Source organism: Felis catus, chromosome D4, assembly GCF_018350175.1.
Source record: "Felis catus isolate Fca126 chromosome D4, F.catus_Fca126_mat1.0, whole genome shotgun sequence".
In the NCBI taxonomy this organism is placed as follows: domain Eukaryota; kingdom Metazoa; phylum Chordata; class Mammalia; order Carnivora; family Felidae; genus Felis; species Felis catus.
This window is the reverse complement of record NC_058380.1, coordinates 6,548,179-6,567,948: the sequence shown is the minus strand read 5'-3', so window position 1 is coordinate 6,567,948 and position 19,770 is coordinate 6,548,179. Positions and strand designations below refer to the sequence as shown.

At 36.1% G+C, this 19,770-nt stretch overlaps 1 protein-coding gene across 8 annotated transcripts in view; it reads left to right on the top strand.

Annotated features, from left to right (window-relative positions):
- The window catches only part of JAK2 (Janus kinase 2), a 118,642-nt gene extending 106,867 nt beyond the window's left edge, over positions 1-11,775 (top strand). For 7 of the 8 annotated variants that reach the window (XM_045043877.1, XM_045043879.1, XM_023243278.2 and 4 more), the window contains 3 exons: positions 7,106-7,223; positions 8,554-8,667; positions 9,114-11,775. In XM_045043877.1, the coding sequence (XP_044899812.1) occupies positions 7,106-7,223; positions 8,554-8,667; positions 9,114-9,221 (340 nt within the window). In that variant the 3' untranslated portion in view covers positions 9,222-11,775. Of the gene's footprint in view, positions 1-691; positions 803-7,105; positions 7,224-8,553; positions 8,668-9,113 lie in introns of those variants that run through there. The other variant, XM_019815714.3, reaches the window with a different exon arrangement.
- The last annotated feature ends 7,995 nt before the right edge of the window (positions 11,776-19,770 follow it).

Below are 19,770 nucleotides of genomic sequence, written 5' to 3'. Positions count from 1 at the left end.
TGGATGGAGCTAGAGATTATTATGCTAAGTAAATAACTCAGAGAAAAACATATACCATATGATTTCATTCATGTGAAATTTGAGAAACAAAACAAATGAACAAAGGGAGAAAAAAAAGAGACAAACCAAGAAACATATTCTTATATACAGAGAACACACAAATGGTTATCAGAGGGGGATGTGGGGGTTGTTAAATGGGTGATGGGGATTAAGGAGTGCACTTGTGATGAGCAGTGGGTGTTATATATAAATGTTGAGTCACCATATTTTACACTTGAAACTAGTATTACTCTGTAAGTTAATTAACTGGTATTAAAATAAAATCTTACTATACAGAAGAGTAATATTTAATGACATTGTGAGTATTTTAAAGAAAAGCCCTTATCTTTTAGAAATGCATACTGAAATAATTATGACTGAAATACTCTCATGTCCATAATTCACTTCATATCAATTCAATGGGGTAGAGATGGGGGGGTGGCTAATAAAACAAGGCAGGAAATGAATGTCTATTGTTCTCTATTTGTGTATGTTTGAAATTTTTCATAATAATAACAGTTTTAAGGAATATCCTGGTGATATCATCATCTAATTATTTTTAGAGTATAAGGAAACTAGAAAATAAGACTCATCTATACTTATCTGCTTTGGACATGTCCATTGATACATGAATTTAATTCTTTTTTTCCAGGATGAGAAATTAAAGAAGTTAAATGGAATTAACTAGAAATCCATAAAGATTAGTTATATGGATTTTAAGCAGTTTGGGCATACTTAATAAATACAATCTGATAAACATTTATTAAGTTTCTACTGTTCCAAACACCATACAAGGAGCTTGGGATATGAAGATAGGGTCAGCATCAGAAAAGCAACAACAACAACAACAACAACAAACAACTGTGCCTGGTTACTAAGAAAACCGAACTAAAAAGGAAATGTTTGATGTGGCAGGCATATTCAGCCGACAGGTCCACTACGTATTATCCCTTCCCTTTCAGAGCTCATAGATAAGATAAAAAAAAAAAAAAAAAAATCAAATGTGTGGTCAGTCATTGCAGTGTGGCCAGTCATTGCAATCATTATATCGTAAGTGCAATAATGAAGAATATAATGGGAAAACATAAGAATGTGGATATTTCCCGTGAGGGTTTAAATTAATCAGAGAAAACTACAACCAGGAAGTGACATTTCAATTATTGATTAATAGTTTACCAGGTAGAGAAGAGCAAAGGTGTTCCCTGAGGAGGAAGACCAGAACTAGAGGGGCAGGGACTTGGAAGTGAGTGGCACAGTCCCAGAGCAAACGGGGAGTGATGGCGGCCGGAAAGGGATTGAGCCTGGTATGCCGTGTTGATGAGTTCAAGCCTCATTCAGTAGACCGTGTGTAGGTAGGAAATTATATTCTTCCTCATCCAAGGGAATATCATGTTGAGATTCATATTTTAGGAAGAGAGATCTACTTTTGGTGGAGAACAGAAATTCTCAAAGTGTGGGGACACCAGGTTCTCGTTTTAGGGGGTCCAGGAAGTCAAAAGTATTTTCATAATAACACTAAGAGGTTATTTGTGTTTTCACTCTCATTGTTTCAACTAATAATGTAGAATAATTATAACAATATAAAGTTATGTGAAATTGTTCTCTCTTGTTTTCTCTCAAAGTATCTTTTTGTACTGAACTCACCTTTCTTTGTGAGTTATAAAGTGCCTGTATGATGAGATGAAGTGAGGTGGATGGCGTAAGCCTTGTGACGTGGTGTTAGGATCATCTGCATCTGGGCTGTGGTTAACCACTAGTTACTGAGACCCAAGAAAGCAAAACTGTGGATGAGGGGGGGAGCTACTGTAAACTGAAATTAACTTTTAAATTTCCTGTGACCACAAAACTCAGAAGTATTCACATTTTTCTTCTGGGTTGGGTTATCATTGAAGTTATTATCAGGATACAGCGTTCCAATGCAATATAAATAAATTACAAATTGGATAATTGTTTAAAGTTTTTTATTGGAAGCATTTCTTTTTTTTATGTATATTTTTGAGAGAGAGAGAGAGAGAGAGAGAGAGAGAGAGAGCAAGCGAGCACGAGCGAGGGAGGGGCAGAGAGAGAGGGAGACAGAGAGTCCCAAGCAAGCTCCAGGCTCCGAAAGCTGTCAGCACAGAGCCCTATGTGGAGCTTGAACTCAGGAACTGTCCTGAGCTGAAGTCAGACGCTTAACCGACTGAGCGCCCCAGGTGCCCCTGGAGGTATTTCTTAATAAGATAAATGGAGCTATTTTCCCCTCCGATTAGTTCATATATCCCTGTATGAATATTAATTTCTATCATGGGACCAGATTCAGTTTAAATTCTGTTTATTTTGCCTTTTTGTAGATGTGAACACTGAGAAAAGTTGTGTAAATAAGTATATAGGAATGGGAAGAGTTTTGTTATAGCAATATTCGTTTCTGTGACTCTTTCTGAGACAAGGAGCAAAAAAGTATACAATGAAGTACCATTAAAATTTATCTCTTACCTGGCAACTTCATTAAATCCATTCTTTTTTTGAATTTTATTGAAAGTAAAGAATTAAACCACTTGATTTTCAAAAGTGAAATCATTAAAGTCATTCCTTTTCTCAATTTCTGGGAAGTATACTAAAAGTTTTTTAAAAATCTGACTTTATTGTTCAACTCTAGAAGTAAGTGTGTTAAAACTGTGAAATATTAGGGGCTCCTGGGTGGCTTAGTCTGTTGAGCATCCGACTTCAGCTCAGGTCATGATCTCATAGCTCGTGAGTTCGAGCCCCACGTCAGGCTGTGTGCTGACAGTTCAGAGCCTGGATCCTGCTTCGCATTCTGGCTCTGTCTTCTCTCAAAAATAAAATAAAACATTAAAAAGAAAAAACTGTGAAATATTATTTAAAAAAATAAATTGCAGGACACGTGTGGAGGCATGTTTATAATAAAGCATATTCACCAGAGCACCTTCCTTTCAAAATTCCTTCTTTTCTAATTTTAAATATTCAGTTTCATACTTAATTTTGTATTTTTTGTTATAAAGAAAGGTCCCAAATTATGTAAGCTTTGGGCCCTCTATTTCTCCCTGCATGTCTGGAAAAATAAATCACAAGGGCAGCCAAGATAAGCTTAAGATGATACATATCTTGTGTAATTAACCTTATACTGTTATGAAAATAAGATAAGTCCTTTCTTATTACTTAGTTTGCAATAAATAATACAGAATAAAATGTAGCTAAGATTAGAATGTATGAAGTAATGTATACGGCAAAATGTTTATTATTCCTTTAGTAATTGTGTTGGGGAGACGTATGTATCAAACTGATGTTTGACTTTGGAGAAACATTAAATAAGTTAGTGTAAAAATCAGAAATAACATCATTTTTATCATGATCAAAATTTTCCTGTGTATTTAATGGAATGGAAAGCTATATACTGCCAAAAACTAATTAGGCCGTTGGAATAGTTTTATTTTTATATTAGCAAGTGTTAAATGTTTTATATAATGAAATGAGGCTAAATTTTGTATAAATATTTCAGATGTATGAGTTGATAAAATAGGTTTTAACTAATTTATTGAGTAATGAACACTAAATCTGAAGTATTAAAGAGAACTCATACAGTTTTTATACATGAGATATAGCCATCATATCTTTTAAACAGTTATAATTTCATGTAATCTTGCTATCTACATTGCTTTTGTTATTCAAAAGTGCTCTTTGTTTTAAGCTAACAACAAATTTTAGCTTGTCCTAAGTGTTGGTGTTAAGAACTGAAGGAGGGGCACCTGTATGGCTCAGTCGGTTAAGCATCCGACTTCTGCTCGGGTCATGATCTCACGGTTTGTGAGTTTGAGCCCCGCATCAGGCTCTGTGCTGACAGCTCAGGGCCTGGAGCCTACTTTAGGTTCTGTTTCTCTCTCTGTGCCCCTACCTTGCTCACTTCTGTCTCTCTGTCTGTCTCTCTCAAAAATAAATAAACATTAAAAATTTAAAAAAAATAAAGGAAAAATGCTCCTGCTAGAATATTTTTCTGTTGAAGCAGGCTTTTGGATTCATGGAGGATCCACGCTGAGCTGGAGCATGCTTAAGATTCTCTCTTTCTCCTGGGGTGTGCCTGGATGGCTCAGTCCGTTAAGCGTCTCTTAACATTGGCTCGGGTTGTGATCTCATGGTCATGAGATTGAACTGTGCATTGTGCTCTGTGTTGACAGCTTAGAGCCTACTTGGGATTCTCTTTCTCCCTCTCTCTTTGCCCCTCCCCTGCTTGGTCTCTCTCTCTCTCTCTCTCTCTCTCTCTCTCTCTCAGAATAAGTAAACATTAAAAAAAAATTCTTTCACTCTCCCCCTGCCCCTCTCCCCCTCTCCCCCCCCCCTCTCTCTCTCTCTCAGAATAAGTAAACATTAAAAAAAAATTCTTTCACTCTCCCCCTGCCCCTCTCCCCCATTCATATGAGTGCATTCTCTTTCTCGCTCTCAAATCAAAAGAAAAAAAAAAATCTTAAGATTTCCACCTGGGAAGTAAGCTAGATTGTTGATGGCATTCAATGCATAAGGAACGTAAAATAACCAGCAGGTTTTGGAAAAGTGGGAATGGAGTTCTCTTTGCCTAAAGAATCTTATTTAATATGGAAATGTTCAGTAAGTCGAAACACAAAAGAAAGTTCAAAAATATGGTTATAAATTTAGGAGACATTAGTATATAGGTGGATGAATATTTCTAATGGAAAGTTTTGACAAAAAGGTTTGATGATAGAACCTTGGGAAACCCTAACTTAGAAAATGGAGAAGGAAAGTGTTGGGGAAATATAATTAGAAATGAAATCTCCTCCCAATTCAGTAAACCTCTGCACAAAGATAGAAAAGAAAGAAGTTTTATTACTGAATAAGCTTTAACCCTGAGCGTCATGTGCATCACACAAGTGATCTGCTAAGAGACTGTAAAGACAAGAAAGAAATCTCACCTCCTTCTGTGGCCGAGCAGATTCAACCCATTACGTACATGTTGTCAAGATAAACAATAGCTAGTCCTCAAGTAAGAGAACTTGACATCACACATAGTTTATCTTAAGTGACTGTCTGTGTTAACTAATTGTCATCACCCACAGGACAGATAGACTTCTCATATTTTTATGGGAGGAGATAGTTTTGCAACTTGGAAGGAGGCACCTGCCGGAAGTTAAACTCTTACTGTCCCACAAAAACTGGGAGGTTGGGTGCTATTTCTTTGATGATTACGTTCCGGAGAGGTGGTTCCCAGGTTCTTGAGAAACATTTTTGGATCATACAGCTGGCAAGAGGCTTTTAAGCAAAAGCTTTAAAAAAAAAAAAATTACCTATATTTCAAAAGACACAAAGAATTTACAATGAGAAATTTTCTAAAGTAAATGCTCTAAGAGGAGAAAGAGTCTTTTCCCTCATTTTCCACAGGGAGAATTGATTTTTTTTCCTTTGTGATTTGTATTTATCCTTACGTAAGTGATGGGAGAGAGGAAAACAGCCTTGGAGAGGAGGGAGGAAATTGTAGACAGTGCTTTCATGAAACCAAGGAAGAGACTGTTTCGCAAATGTTGGGGAAATAGAATGTCTTCAAGAATGTTTTATTCCATTTGTGGGATAAAACTAACATACATTTAAAGATAAGAATTTTTTTAAAACTTAATATATATATAAAAAGCATGGTTAATTCTATAGTATCGACAATAAATACTATAGAAACTGAGTAACATGAGCTCATTAAGACCTTGAGTAGTCAGAGAAGGATCTGTGGAAGTGAGGAAGCTTAAATCGGATTTTGAAGGAGGTATTAAATTTGCATAATTCATATAGTTAATCTCACCAGTCTAAAACAGATCTTTGTCACTATCTTCTATAATAAGGATAACTTAACAATGGAACCATGATATTCACATTCCATTAGCCCAAATACTTGGATAGTGTTGAGACTTGAGTGGACAATGACACTGTTTTCCCCAGTGACTTTGCTTCCTTCTCCCACCACTTTTTTAAGTTTATTTATTTTGAGAGAGAGAGAGAGAGCGTGAGCAGGGGAGAGGGGGAGAGAAGGAGACAGAGGATCCAAAGCGGGCTCTGTGCCAAGAGCAGAGAGCCTGATGCAGGGCTCAATCTCAGGAACCGTGAGATCATGATCTGATCTTATCATGACCAGAGCAGAAGCTGGATGTTCAACTGACTGTGCCACCCAGGCACTCCTCCCTACCCCCTTCTGATTAACAGGTGCTTATATTAATAGCTTTTAGTCTTGTTCCAGTTTAGGGCCTTTTTTTTTTTTTTCCAGTTAGAATCTTATCTCGATTCATTTCAAGTTTTAGCTTGCAAAGAGCAGCTTATTTTATTTTTTTTTTAAATTTCAGTACCTGGAAGGTACTTTGCAGATACTTTAGAGTTCCAGGAAGGTACTTAGTTGTCTTTGTTTGGCAGTTTCCCAAGACCATCCGCAGGCTTGATGATTCACTAGGAGGACTCCTAGGACTCAGCATACAGTCATATTCATGGCTGTGATGCGTTTCAGAGAACAGCTATAAAGTAAAATCAGTGAAGGGAAAAGCCATCTGAGGCAACACCTGGAGGAAAACACAAACTTTCAAGGGTCCTGTCCCAGAAAAGTCACACGGGACACATGTAATTCCACCAACAAAATCTCTGCCTGGCATGTACCACAATTCCAGACTGCCAGAAGGAAGACAGGTGTTCATTGTAAACCATATTGTTTGCAGAAACATTTCAGGCACAGTGAGCCTCCCTTGCCATTTAGGAGCTGTGGCAGCCCTTCAGAAATCTAGTTCCCAGGCGCCAGTCACTTGTCAACCTTGCAAGCGAGCGTTTTTGAGGATGGCAGCTTTAGACCTACTTATGTTAACTTTTCTTTATACCCTTTTTAATCCAACGATTTTCAGGTTAAATTAAGAGTTGGCATATCACATAATTTTTTTTTTCTTTAATGAAGTCTAGTTCATTACATTCGTCGTACAGCGTAGTGATTCGACAAGTCTGTGTGACACTGTGCTCACAAGTATAGCTACCATCTGTCACCATACAGTGCTATTATAATTCAAGAAACCATCTTACAAATGCTTTCCATACATTATAGGTATGCTCCAGAATCACTGACAGAGAGCAAGTTTTCTGTGGCTTCAGATGTTTGGAGCTTTGGAGTGGTTCTGTATGAACTTTTCACATACATCGAGAAGAGTAAAAGTCCACCAGCGGTCAGTGTGCTTTTTATTTACCGTCGGCTTTTTTTAACATGGGAAAAGCTTCTCCCAGAGAATAATAGGAAGCTTAGGACTCATTTTATACCCTCTTATTGGTGATTTGAAGACAACATCCAACAAAATAACCCTAAACTTGTTCATTAAATTAACTTGCATTTTCAAAATGTTTTTAGTAAACCTAATTAATTGATTCATTCCAGAAGTTATTGAAAAAGTTAAACGTTTAAAAATAGTTTTCTCTGTCTATTCTATATTTTTTTAAGAAAGGATAATTAAAAAAGGAAAATATCAGAAACTATATCCTTACAATAAAATGCTATCCAAAAGTTCGAAATTGTATTTGTGGTAAATATTTACTAATACAAGTAAATATCCATGCTATACTTCCTTTCCATTTTTCCATTTTTCCATTTTTCAGTTCTTTTCCATTTTTCAGTCTTTTAAGTAATACTTCAATGAACATAGTGAACATTGTCATATATAAATATTTATCTCTTATCACCTTAGAATAAAAGTGTAATTATAAGTAAAAGATTAGGAACTCTTTCAAACGTTTTTGATTATTTTGAAATGTTTTTCAGAAAAGCTATACCAGATTGTACTCCGAATAACAGTGCATAAGAGCATACATTTTATCATTTGCTAGTGTTTTATGCAGTTTTGTCAAATTGATAGAAGTTATAGTTATTTGATTTTAATTTGCATTTCTCCCATTAGTGTGATTGAGTACATAGTTTTTGGGTATTTGAAATCAGTGTATGTGTGTGTGCATTATCTCATGTGCTTTTGCCCTTTATTATGTTAGTAATTTTTCTTACCAGCTTGTAAGAATTCTCTGTATTTAAATAAGTGATGCGTTTGTTGTAAATGTTTCTCTAGCTCATAGTTCAGACTTTAATTTTAGGAATTTTGTACATACGAGCATTTTATCTCCATTGCATTTATGCTTAAATATTCATTCTGTGTTCTTTTTATTATGTTCTCTTTTACAATCTAAATTTTATTTCAGCTGAAATATAATATGATGTGTTAAGACAACTATCAAAAAACCAAAGTAAACATCTTTTAGTTCACTTCTTTTGGGCTCTTCTCAGGGAATTTGTGTCAAATATATTATAGTTATGGAAATGGCACTGTCTTTTCTGAAATATGACTAAAAGGAAGGTTTGATCTTCAAAATAGTCTGTTTTTAAAAGGTTTCAAGCATATAGGAAAACATACATATACAGAATTTTTCACATTTACTAGAAGTTGAGAAAGAATTCTGGTTCAAATTAAATATACCAAAAAAAAAAATTTATTGAAAAGTGGATTTATATTGCAGGAATTTATGCGTATGATTGGCAATGACAAACAAGGACAGATGATTGTGTTTCATTTGATAGAACTCCTAAAGAATAATGGAAGATTACCAAGACCAGATGGATGCCCAGATGAGGTAACAAAAAAAAAACAAACATTTTTTTTTGAGAGAGAGAAGAGCCCGTGTTTTCAAGAGGCGGAGGGGGAGAGGGAGAGGGAATCTTAAGCAGGCTGCACTCAGCCTGGAGCCTGAAGTCAGCCTCAGTCCCACACCCCGGGATCATAACCCACACCAAAATCAAGAGTTGGATGCTTAACTGACTGAGCCACCCAGATGCCCCCCACAAAACATTTTTTATCCACATTCATCAGATGTTTTCATTCCCTTTTCACAAGGATTTCACGTCACTTGATGACCTTTAATTTGCTAAGCTTTTGGATAATCATATGACTGTGGATCTAGGCATAGCCATGACATAAGCCTACATAGGAAAATTAAGTTAGTTCTCCGTTCATGTCTTCATCAATTAAAAGATGGCACCTTGTGTTCATTATAATTTTGGTTTATTTTCTCTTTTATAGATTTATTTGATTATGACTGAATGCTGGAACAATAATGTAAATCAGCGCCCCTCTTTTAGAGACCTAGCTCTTCGAGTTGATCAAATAAGGGACAACATGGCTGGATGAAAGAAATGAACTTCGCTCTGAGACCAAAATAGACTTAACAGAACAAAGTTTTGTATTTCACATTACTGTGGACTATTATTACATATACAATTATTATGTACATCATGATGCTAGCCAGCAAAGATGTGGAAATATCGTTCAAAACTTGCAAAATTTAGTTTTTCTTCACGAGGACATCAGTAAAAGACATTGATGAAAAGACCTTAGCAAAGAATTTTATAAGCAGTTTCACAGACCCAATCAATCAGTTAACATCACTTTTCTCTGGCAAAAGAAAAAAATAGACTTTTTTGAACTCAGAATTTTGAAAGATGAAAAAATTGTAATGTAAATTTTGCAATGCTGAAGATGCACAGAATACATATGTACAGTTTTTACCACAGTGAATGTATAATACCTTGGCATCTTGTGTGGTGTTTTACACAAGGGCTGGTGTTCATTAATGTTTTCTAATTTTTCCATAGTTGACCTACAATAACATCACTATACAAATTATAATGCTCAGATAATTGAATAAGCACCTTGTGTTCTTGTTCATTTATATCACTGGCCCGCAATATAAGCAGATGTACACTTTTAGCTTGTAGTTCTATGTACTGTAAATATTTTTCAAAGCAAAGGGAACAAATATTTAGTTTCACTTGTATAGGAAATTTCCCCGACCCTAAAGAATACATTTTGAAATGGAACAAGTTTACAAAGATACAACACAATCTATTTTCTTATTTGTCTCCCTTGTATTTGTTTGTGGTAAGTATGTTTTTAAAATAGAATTATCTCCAAGTTTTTCTAAGACTATAGTGAATAGTTTTCTTTAAAAATTTTGAGATTACAATGTGAGGAATATTGTCATCCATTTAGCTCTTGGCTGCTAATAAGATTCTTCAATCCCTGGGACTTTGGTCATGCATTAAAGTGAAGCATAAGCCATAAAATAGATTGTTTTTTAAATGTATATGCTTATTGAGATGCCTGATAGGTTAGGATTTTTTTTTTTTTTTTTTTTTTTTTTTTTTTTTTTTTTGCTAAAGAATATTTTAGGGATTTCAGAAATCCTTGAAGACATTTCCTTTTGTTAGAGATTCTTATATACAAGGGAGAAATGAGAATAAATTGGTGAAAAAGTATGCTTGTTAACTTTATTCAAGAATGCCAGTAGAAAATTCATAATGTATGTGTCTAAGAAGAATGAGAGTATACATGTAAGTGTTGGTTGTTGTCGTCCTTTGTTTTAGCGCTACTCCTCTTTAGACGCTGTACCTAAGGAGTGTGGTATGGTAGAGGGGCAGTCTGTGTGTGTTATTTATACAAAGTTTAAAATACTTAGTATTTCAGTTAAAAAGAAAATAGTTTCTTCATTTTCAGTGGTATACGCTATTTTTTTTTAAACTTGTACTTAAGGCTTTGGATTATCTATTTTTTGGAGCTGGCTTTGAAATGCAAATTATATAAGAAAATGCCTCATACATAAAGTTTGAAATTTTTTGGTGGGAAGGAAGAAAAGGGAAGAAATGCTTTTTACATGATCTTTAAAGCATTTTAGTGGTAACCAAATGCAGAAAACATCTAAAATGATAGTATATTAGATTTTAAAAGATTTCTGATATCGTGATGAAAGTTGAATATGATTTTTATTTGTAGACTCCTCAAGGACCTGTGTACATAATGCAATTAAGAGATCCCCCATGCTGCTACTTTACAAGTCACAAGTAGCACATCGTATAATATGCTTGATTTCGGAAACTTAAGTGCTGAAAAGTGGATTTTTAAAGGTTTATAACATTTTGTTTGTTTTTAGAAACAAAGGTATTAACTAGATTGTTTTAAATTTTTCTTTCTTAATGTTTCACTTTTTTTAGTTTTAGGGAGAGTAATCCCATATAAACATTCTGAACTTTTTAGAGTGGGATGACTACCTTATTATAAAATTCTGAGTTTGCAAGAGAATTATTATTCACTGAGGATTTGCAGTGTTTAAATTTTTATTCTGGTTATACATAAAGAGAAATTAACCTGCACCTGTTCAGTTGGTTCTGCACAAGAAATAGGTAAGTAATTATCGTACCAATTAATGCCAAAATGTTTCTTCAAATGAATATTCTTAAGAAATTAGGATAAAGGTTTTCTTAGATTTCTACAATTCTGTAAATATTGCAGTATATTAAGTTATGTAGTCTTTATATAAATCATTCGATGTGTCCATGGCTCCTTACTTTGGGAAATAGTGATTGTTTCACGTCACCTATGTATATGCTGCCATAATACTATAACTTGCTGTGAAAGAGTGCTTTCTCATGACTCAAGACTTCTGCTTCAAAGTCAAGTGAAATTTTTATCACAACTATAACTTCTGATGTTTAAATTTTATTTAAATAGTTTTATTATGGAGTAGACATAAGGAAATACCTACACCTACAGTTCTATACCTGGGGAGCCATTCTCCATGGGGTGGCATTACGTGGTCACTTTATTGAGACTGTGTTATTTTCTTCATCGTGCGTTTAGCATGTTTCTACAAAACTGAAATACCGACGTAATAAATATTCCGAAGTTATTTTCTTTTGTATTGTCACCTAACCAAGGAAGTGGGGCGCACACCCTGATTTAGGGATATGCAGAGAAAGCCTTTCATCATAGTAAACATATCTTTCAATTTTTTAAGAAGCACTTCCTAAGACTGCTATCAACTACTCTGTGCTCTTTATGACCATTTCTGTATCCACTCCAGTTCTGGTATTTAAATTATTTCCAATGAAAGTTTTTCTAATGTTTCAGTACCACTTATTACAGACCTTTGGGTTTTCTGTATTAGAATAAGTAATAACAGTAAGTATAAGTCAGCAGGATTAGCCAAACAAAAGGGTGGGTTATATGTGACATGCTTCATTCTATTTGAGAAAAATATCACAGTACGGATCTGAGAAAATACTTGGCGTTTACTCCCAGATTTGGGTTGGTTGTACTTAATTTCAAGATAACTAGCACTAAGTGTTTTATGATGCTGACAGTAACATTCAGAGAGATTTCAGAATGACAGAGAAGAGAATTTTAAAACTTTCATATTAATCAAATTTATGTAATATGCATATCATATAGCCTTTAACTCTTCATATGAATCAAATTTTTAGTAAAATGCACATTATAGCCTAAATATTAAATTACCTAATTTTGTGATTTATCAATTTTGTTTTACTTTATTACTGTGTATTATTTTTTAGGTTAAGAAGTTAATTTCTATTGTATTTATGCCATATGGGATTGCTTGGGTGGTGCAGGCCCTAGAATACTGTTCTTTTTCAGTCTTCCAAATCTATAAGGAAATGCCTTATTTCTAACTGAAACACCAGTCTTTATTAATATGGTTTTAAAAGTTGTTAATGATCATTATTCCATCATAAGTCCTTTCTTTGCAGGACAGATTGCTTAACATCCTGTTTTTTTAATGTAACTATAGCAGGTTCATAAAATAAGCATTAGAAGAGCTTTAAGAGGGCCTGTTCCAGTTATCCATATTCTTAGATTGCGTTAATGGTTTTAATTTTAATACTTGCCTAGGAAGCACGCCGATAGATGCTATTTACTGGGGTCAAGCAGGTCGGTTTTGAGCAATGTGAACAGAAGCATAGCTTTTAGATATGACTCTTGGTAAATAACAGTAAACAGAGCGAGGTCACAAGGTAAAGATGCTATATAGCAGGATATTACCGAGACAGCAGGCAGGTGAGAATGCAGATCGTCAGCACACGTGAGAAGACATCATCAGAACAAGTGCTAGAAAGACAAATGAAAAGTATACAGTAGAAACATTTTTTGGTCAATGGCCCTTTCAAGTACAGCTGTATACACAGATGAAAATGTTTAGATGCTTTTCACACACAAAAGATAATTAGGTGGATAGTATTTTTAATGAAAAGGCTTAGGTTCTTTTAAATGCTTGGAGTGTATATGAATCTCTGAATGTGAATTTTCCAGTAGCATGTATAATATTGTGAGTCAGAATTTATTCACTAGAATTAAAAATATTAGAGATTAAGGAAATTGTAGTAAAGAAAATAAAATGAGAAAGATAAATCTAATCCTTAAGGCACTCAGTTGTGAAAATATGTACTTGAAATTTTCTTTTTTGACTACTTGAAATACACAGATGATACTTTCTTCCTCTGCATAATAGTTTTGTTGAAGGTTGCTATAACAGTGAATCTTTATAGCTATCTCAAATTTTAAGTACATTAAAACAAAGTTTATTATTTTATGTCCTTAGTAACTTTTAAGACCCCTCAATGTTTGGTTGGAGAGAAAAGGAAGATTGTTTACGGAATCAAAGACTTCATTTTGATTCTTAGGAACAAATAACTGAACTCTCTAACACTTTTAATTTGCATAACCAAGGTGTCCAAGCCCTTGATCTGCAAGCTGCTGGTGGCCCAAAGCTAAATGCCGAATGGGAAGTGGTTTGTGTTAAATGACTGCACTTACTGACTACTGTTCAGAAAACACTTTAAGAACAAAATAACAGTCACTATTTCCTAGAAATCCTGCCAGAACGTTTCTTTTTTTTTTTAAAACAGGAAAAAACCAGAAGTTTAATAACATGTATGCCTCCTGTATACGTGAGATACCCAAAAGAACTGAGTAACTTCCCAAATAGGCCAGGCTCTCACTTGAGTACCTTCTTCAGCTAAACAGGAGTAAGGTTGTTATGAAGTAGAGTCATCTTCGTCTTTCTGGTAAGGAAAATACCCTTACTAATGGAGATTTCCCATATAAAAGAGCTTTCACTAGATTTCCAGAGCTTTTGCTGTATATCCTGTTTCTTAAAAATGATCAGCTCAAAATAATCCTTATGCCAAAGAAGCGTATTTTGCGGTGCCATAGTCTGCTTCCTTTCGGGTCTGCCTTTGAAATTTCAGATTCATTTTATAGTCCAGAAGCTGAGTTGATTGATAGATTGCTCTATAGTTTCACTGAACTAGTCTCAGTCTTTTTTTGGCGGGGGCGGGGGGAGAAGGAGTCAATGCAATGGCCAGTCTTGATTGGAAAGAAAAAAGTTCACAGCACACACCTATAAGTTAGTGCTTATAAGGGGTTCCACAGCCAGGGCATTTGCTGGGCTTTGCCTCTGTGCAGCCAGAACCAGATGAGGGCACTGTTGTCCTCTTCACAGATGCTTGTTGGTGATAGATGGGACTAAATTAGGGTGTTCCTTGGTGCCTGAAGCTGCCTTTGGGGCTAGTATATTGTATGGGTCCAGTGCCTTCTGTGCAGCCATCATGACCTCCCTCTCTAGCCTAGAAGCCTGCTCATCATCTGTAGGAACACCTCCAGATGCCACGAAGCACACTGTGGTGACTCCCTTGGGACCACAAGTCCTGAGGGCCTGGGCGGCACCTTGAAGCCATGATGCCTGCTACAAACAGCAGTGCTTTCCTCAGTCTTGAGAATAGATTAGATTGGTTAAAAAGTTGGGTCTCATTTCAGGAGGAGGTGGCGCAGGTGAAATCTCAGGCCTCCATGGTGCAAGCAGGTATTTAAATAAGAAGAAGCATTTCCTTTAACAGCTTCTGCCAGTTTTCCAGGATACTTATCTGCAGGCTCCAGAGGGCATGTCCCATCATGAGTCACTAAACTGTAGGGAAGGAAAAAGAATTTCCCTCTCCCTTTCTATGTTCTTGGGTGAGATCCCACCACTATTAAAAAAAAAAAAAGGTTAACAGGAGAAAAACAACAGTTTAATAACATGTATACCTCCTGTAAACATGGGAGAAACCCAGGAAAACTATCCCAGACTCTCTCTTTTAAAAGAAAATTTTTTTAAATGTTTATTTATTTCTGAGGGAGAGACAGAGTGTGAGCAGGGGAGGGGCAGAGAGAGAGGGAGACACAGAATCCGAAGCAGGCTACAGGCTCTGAGCTGTCAGCACAGAGCCCAATGCAGGGCTTGAACCCACAAACCATGAGATCATGACCTGAGCTGAAGTCGGACACTTAAGTGACTAAGCCACCCAGGCACCCTGCCTCTCTCTCTTTAAAAAATGTTTTAAATCCATGTTTCAATCAGGAATTTTGAGGATAGTATGAATCTGCTGGTATCACTTCTTTTCCTTTCTGTTATTGGTTAAGTGCATTGCAACTTGTTGAGTAGGAGTTACTGATAATATGAGTAAAGGTATTGTTGACAGGGAAAACTGAAGCTGAATCCTGCCTTTTTATTAAAGGACTTGGATTGGGGCGCCTGGGTGGCTTAGTTGATTGAGCATCCGACTTCAGCTAGGTCATGGTCTCATGGCTCATGAGTTTGAGCCCCGTGTCGGGCTCTGTGCTGACAGCTCAGAGCCTGGAGCCTGATCTGGATTCTGTGTCTGCCTCTCTCTCTGCCCCTCCCCCACTCACTCTGTCTGTCTCTAAAATAAGCAAACATTAAAAAAAAAAAATTAAAGGACTTGGATTGAATGTTAGATTCCAAAACTCTGAGTATACCATTGTAATTCCTAAAAGAGGCCCCGTGTCTTTCCCAAACTACTATTACAGAGGAAGAAATTTCTTTTTTTTTTTTTTTAATTTTTTTAAACGTTTATTTATTACTGAGAGACAGAGAGACACAGAGCGTGAGCATGTATATCACTTCAGATCTCCCTACCTATGTACTCACTTATCAGTACTAACACTGCAAGCTACCTACAACTTTCAAGTTGCGTCAAGTAATTCATGTTAATAGTCGTAGTAGTGAAGCCATCACCTCTTAAGTGACTTGATAAAATCCTAAATCCCACTCATGTATTGAGAGTAAAGAATAAAATATGGATATGGGCAAAGGAATCCTGGATAGCCTTATGTGAAGATGAATCACAATGGTATATCAACTTAGAATTCTCTGTTAAATAAACATTCAAACAAAGCTGAGATAAAAAAAATTTAGTGATGCTGAAGCTCTGAGGATATTATCCGTAATCATGGTGTTTTCAGGGAACCCAGTTTGATGTGGCCCCAATCTCAGATAGCAAGAAACCATAAGAAGGTATCTTGGGCCTGGATTTAGTATGAGAGTTAAGGTTTCATATACTGCTTCTCTTTAGAACATGCTTTTTCAAGAGCTGTCACCTCTAAGAGGGTGAATATTGGTATTGGAAGATGAAAAGTCTTACTCTTTTTAAGTTTAGAAGATACATGCAGCACATAAACATATGCAGTGCTTTTAAAATTTCATGGTGGAGAAGATGAGGGAGAAATATTCCAAATAGTGTATCTGAACTAACAATTAGCTGGCATGTGATCTTTCTAAAAAGTCGTGTGATTTTAACCTGAGTTGAAAGATTTTCCTTAACAGATACAGAACTTTGGTCTTCTTCAGTTGGAGATAAATCCCTGAGTATCATTTTGTTGTCTTGTCTTTTACATCTCACAATAAGTCAATCAGATATAATAATCCTGTTAAAAACTTAATTTAACATAGCAGATTTTGATCATATGCAGCATTAACAGTTTTGCTTCTTAGTTATACACGGAGATAATAAGAAAGTACTTTTTGATATTAAAGCCATGTCATGTAACTGTATATAAAGCCAAAATGAAATTTCCACAGGGGAAAAGGAAAGAAGCGAGGCCAAATAAAGATCGTATGTATGCTGTGAAATTGACCCAGAAGTCAAAGTACTCATTTTTGATTAAAAAAACACTACACTTTTTGTTTGGTTTCGTTTGGTAGCCATAGGGTGTGGTCTGAAGTGTTACAGCAATGTGGTTTTGATTTGCATTTCACTAATGATGGATGATGTTGAGCATCTTTTAATGTGCACTTTTTTGGCCATTTGTGCATCTTCTTTGGGGAAATGTCTGTTTAAGTCCTTTGCTCGTTTTAAAATTGAACTTTTTTAAGTTGTAGGAGTTCTTTTTATATTCTGGATATTAACCCCTCATGAGATCTGTAATTTGCAAGTACTTTTTCTCATTCTGTGGGTTGCCATTTTACTCTCTTGATTGTGTCCTGTGAAGCACAAGTTTTCAATTTCATTGTATTCCAATTTATCTCTTCTTTTGGTGTCATACCTATGAAATCATTGCCAAACCCAGTGTCAGGAAACTTTTTCCCTATGTTTTCTTCTAAGTGTTTTATAGCTTTGGCTCTTACATTTATGTCTTCAATCCAGTTTGAGTTAATTTTTCCACATGGTGTAAGGTAAGGGTCTGACTTCATCTTTCTGCATACAGATTTCCAGTTTTCCCAGCAGCATTTGTTGAAGAGTGTCCTTTCCCACTGAGTAATCTTGGGGCACCCTTGTTGAAAATCATTTGATCATATATGTGAGAGTTTATTTCTGTTTTATTCCATTTAGTCTATTTGCCCTGATGCCAGTACCATACTGTATTGATGACCAGTAGCTTCTGTAGTAAGTTTGAAACCAGGAAGTGTGAGACTTCCAACTTTGTTGTTCTTTTTCAAAATTATTTTGGCTTTTTGATGTCCCTTGAAATTCCATATGAATTTTAGGTTATTCTATTTCTGCAAAAAAAAAATAGATTTTCGCATATGTTGGGATTTTGATAGGGATTGCATTAAATCTGTGTATCACTTGGGGAACAGTTAGGATCCTCTTACATTGATTATCTCATTTTATCCATACAATTCTTAGGCAGGCACTATTATTTTTCTCATTTTAAGTGTGTGGAAACTTAAGTTTAGCAATATACAATAAATTCCAAGTCCCACATGTAGAAGGAAGAGGTGCTGCATTTTGAACACAGGCAGTCTGACTCCAATGCCAGGGTTTAGAACCGTTTCACTCTGTTGCCTTTCGCAGCTTTGGTAGCATACATATAAAGCAGCAATAAAATAGATAAGCTTTCTGGGGCGCCTGGGTGGCTCAGTCGGTTGAGCGTCCGACTTTGGTTCAGGTCATGATCTCGCGGTCTGTGAGTTCAAGCCCCGCGTTGGGCTCTGTGCTGACAGCTCAGGGCCTGGAGCCTGCTTCAGATTCTGTGTCTCCCTCTCTCTTTGCCCCTCCCCTGCTCTTGCTCTGTCTCTCTCTGTCAAAAATAAATAAACATTAAAAAAAAAATAGATAAGCTTTCTGCAGTGACCCATGGTTCTACAGCCCAGGTAGCAGGACAAAATCATTTCAGTTCCCAGTGGATGTTATTTGAATATATTTTTAGTTGTATTACTGCACATCCCATGCTCCAAACAAAGGAATTTAAGTGGACAACAATTTGATAAGCTGTAGAAAGTAAGTCTTTACAGAAGGAGCAGTATAAGGGATAATACTACTTTTTGCTGGATGATGAAAGAGTTGAAAGTAAGTGAATTTGGGGGGCACCTGCATGGGTCAGTCAGTTAAGCATCCAACTCTTGGTTTCGGCCCAGGTCACGGTCTCATGGTTTCATGAGTTCGAGCCCTGCGTTGGGCTCTGTGCTGGCAGCTCAGAGCTTGCTTAGGATTCTCTCTCTCTCCTTCTCTCTCTGCCCCTCCCGCACTCATGCTGTCTCTGTCTCACTCAAATGGATAAATTAAAGAAAGAAAGAAAGTAAATGGATTTTTAAAAAGTTTGGACTAGGCGACCTTTGTCTGTGAGAGTACTCTGCCAAAATACAAGGAAGCATTATTTAAATTGAACACTCTTGGGGCACTTGGGTGCCTCACTCCATTAAGCATCTGACTCTTGCTTTCAGCTCAGGTCATGATCTCATGGTTTGTGAGATTGAGTGCCTGCTTGGGATTCTCTCTCTGCTCCTCCCTTGCTCTCTCTCTCTCTCTCTCTCTCTCTCAAAAGAAATAAACTTAGGGGAAAAAAAATTAAGTAAATAAATAGTACATTCTCAAGTCAAGACATATCTTTGGTTGCTTGAAGAACTGAACCATATTTTCCAAAGTGACCATAATTGCTACATGAAGAAGTATTACTGAAATGTGGTAAGAGAATCCAACATTTAGATGAAACCGTATTATGGCTGTAGAAGCCAAATCCAAGGAAATTACCTTAACTTGCAAATGTCACAGATTTGGTCAGGAGCAGAGCCAGGCTAGAGCCCAGGTCTTCTGGCTCTGACTGATGCTTTAAAAAAATTTTTTTTAATGTTTATTTATTTATTTTGAGAGAGAGAGAGAAAGTGCACACACATGCACATGAGTGAGTGGGAGAGGGGAAGAGAGAGAGAATCCCAAGCAGGCTCTTCACTGTCAGCACAGAGCTCAGCATGGGGCTTGAACTCATGCACCGTGAGAATCCCGACCTGAACTAAAATCAAAAGTTGAACATTTAACCGATTTGAGCCACCTAGGCGCCTCTGATTTAATGCTTTTTATACTCAACATGCTACATTACCTTATTTTTAAAGAAGTGAGCCAGGATTGTAAGCAAACCATAAACTTATTTAATCTTTTAACAAACCTTTTTTTGAGGACCTACCATGGAGACGTATGCTAAACATTGTTGGTGAACAAATATGTTCAGATATATGGGATTTTAAATTGAGGAGGGACCAAGAAGTATCCTTAGCTTTAAATTTTTTTTTTGATGTTTATTTTTGATAGAGACAGAGCATGAGCAGGGGGGA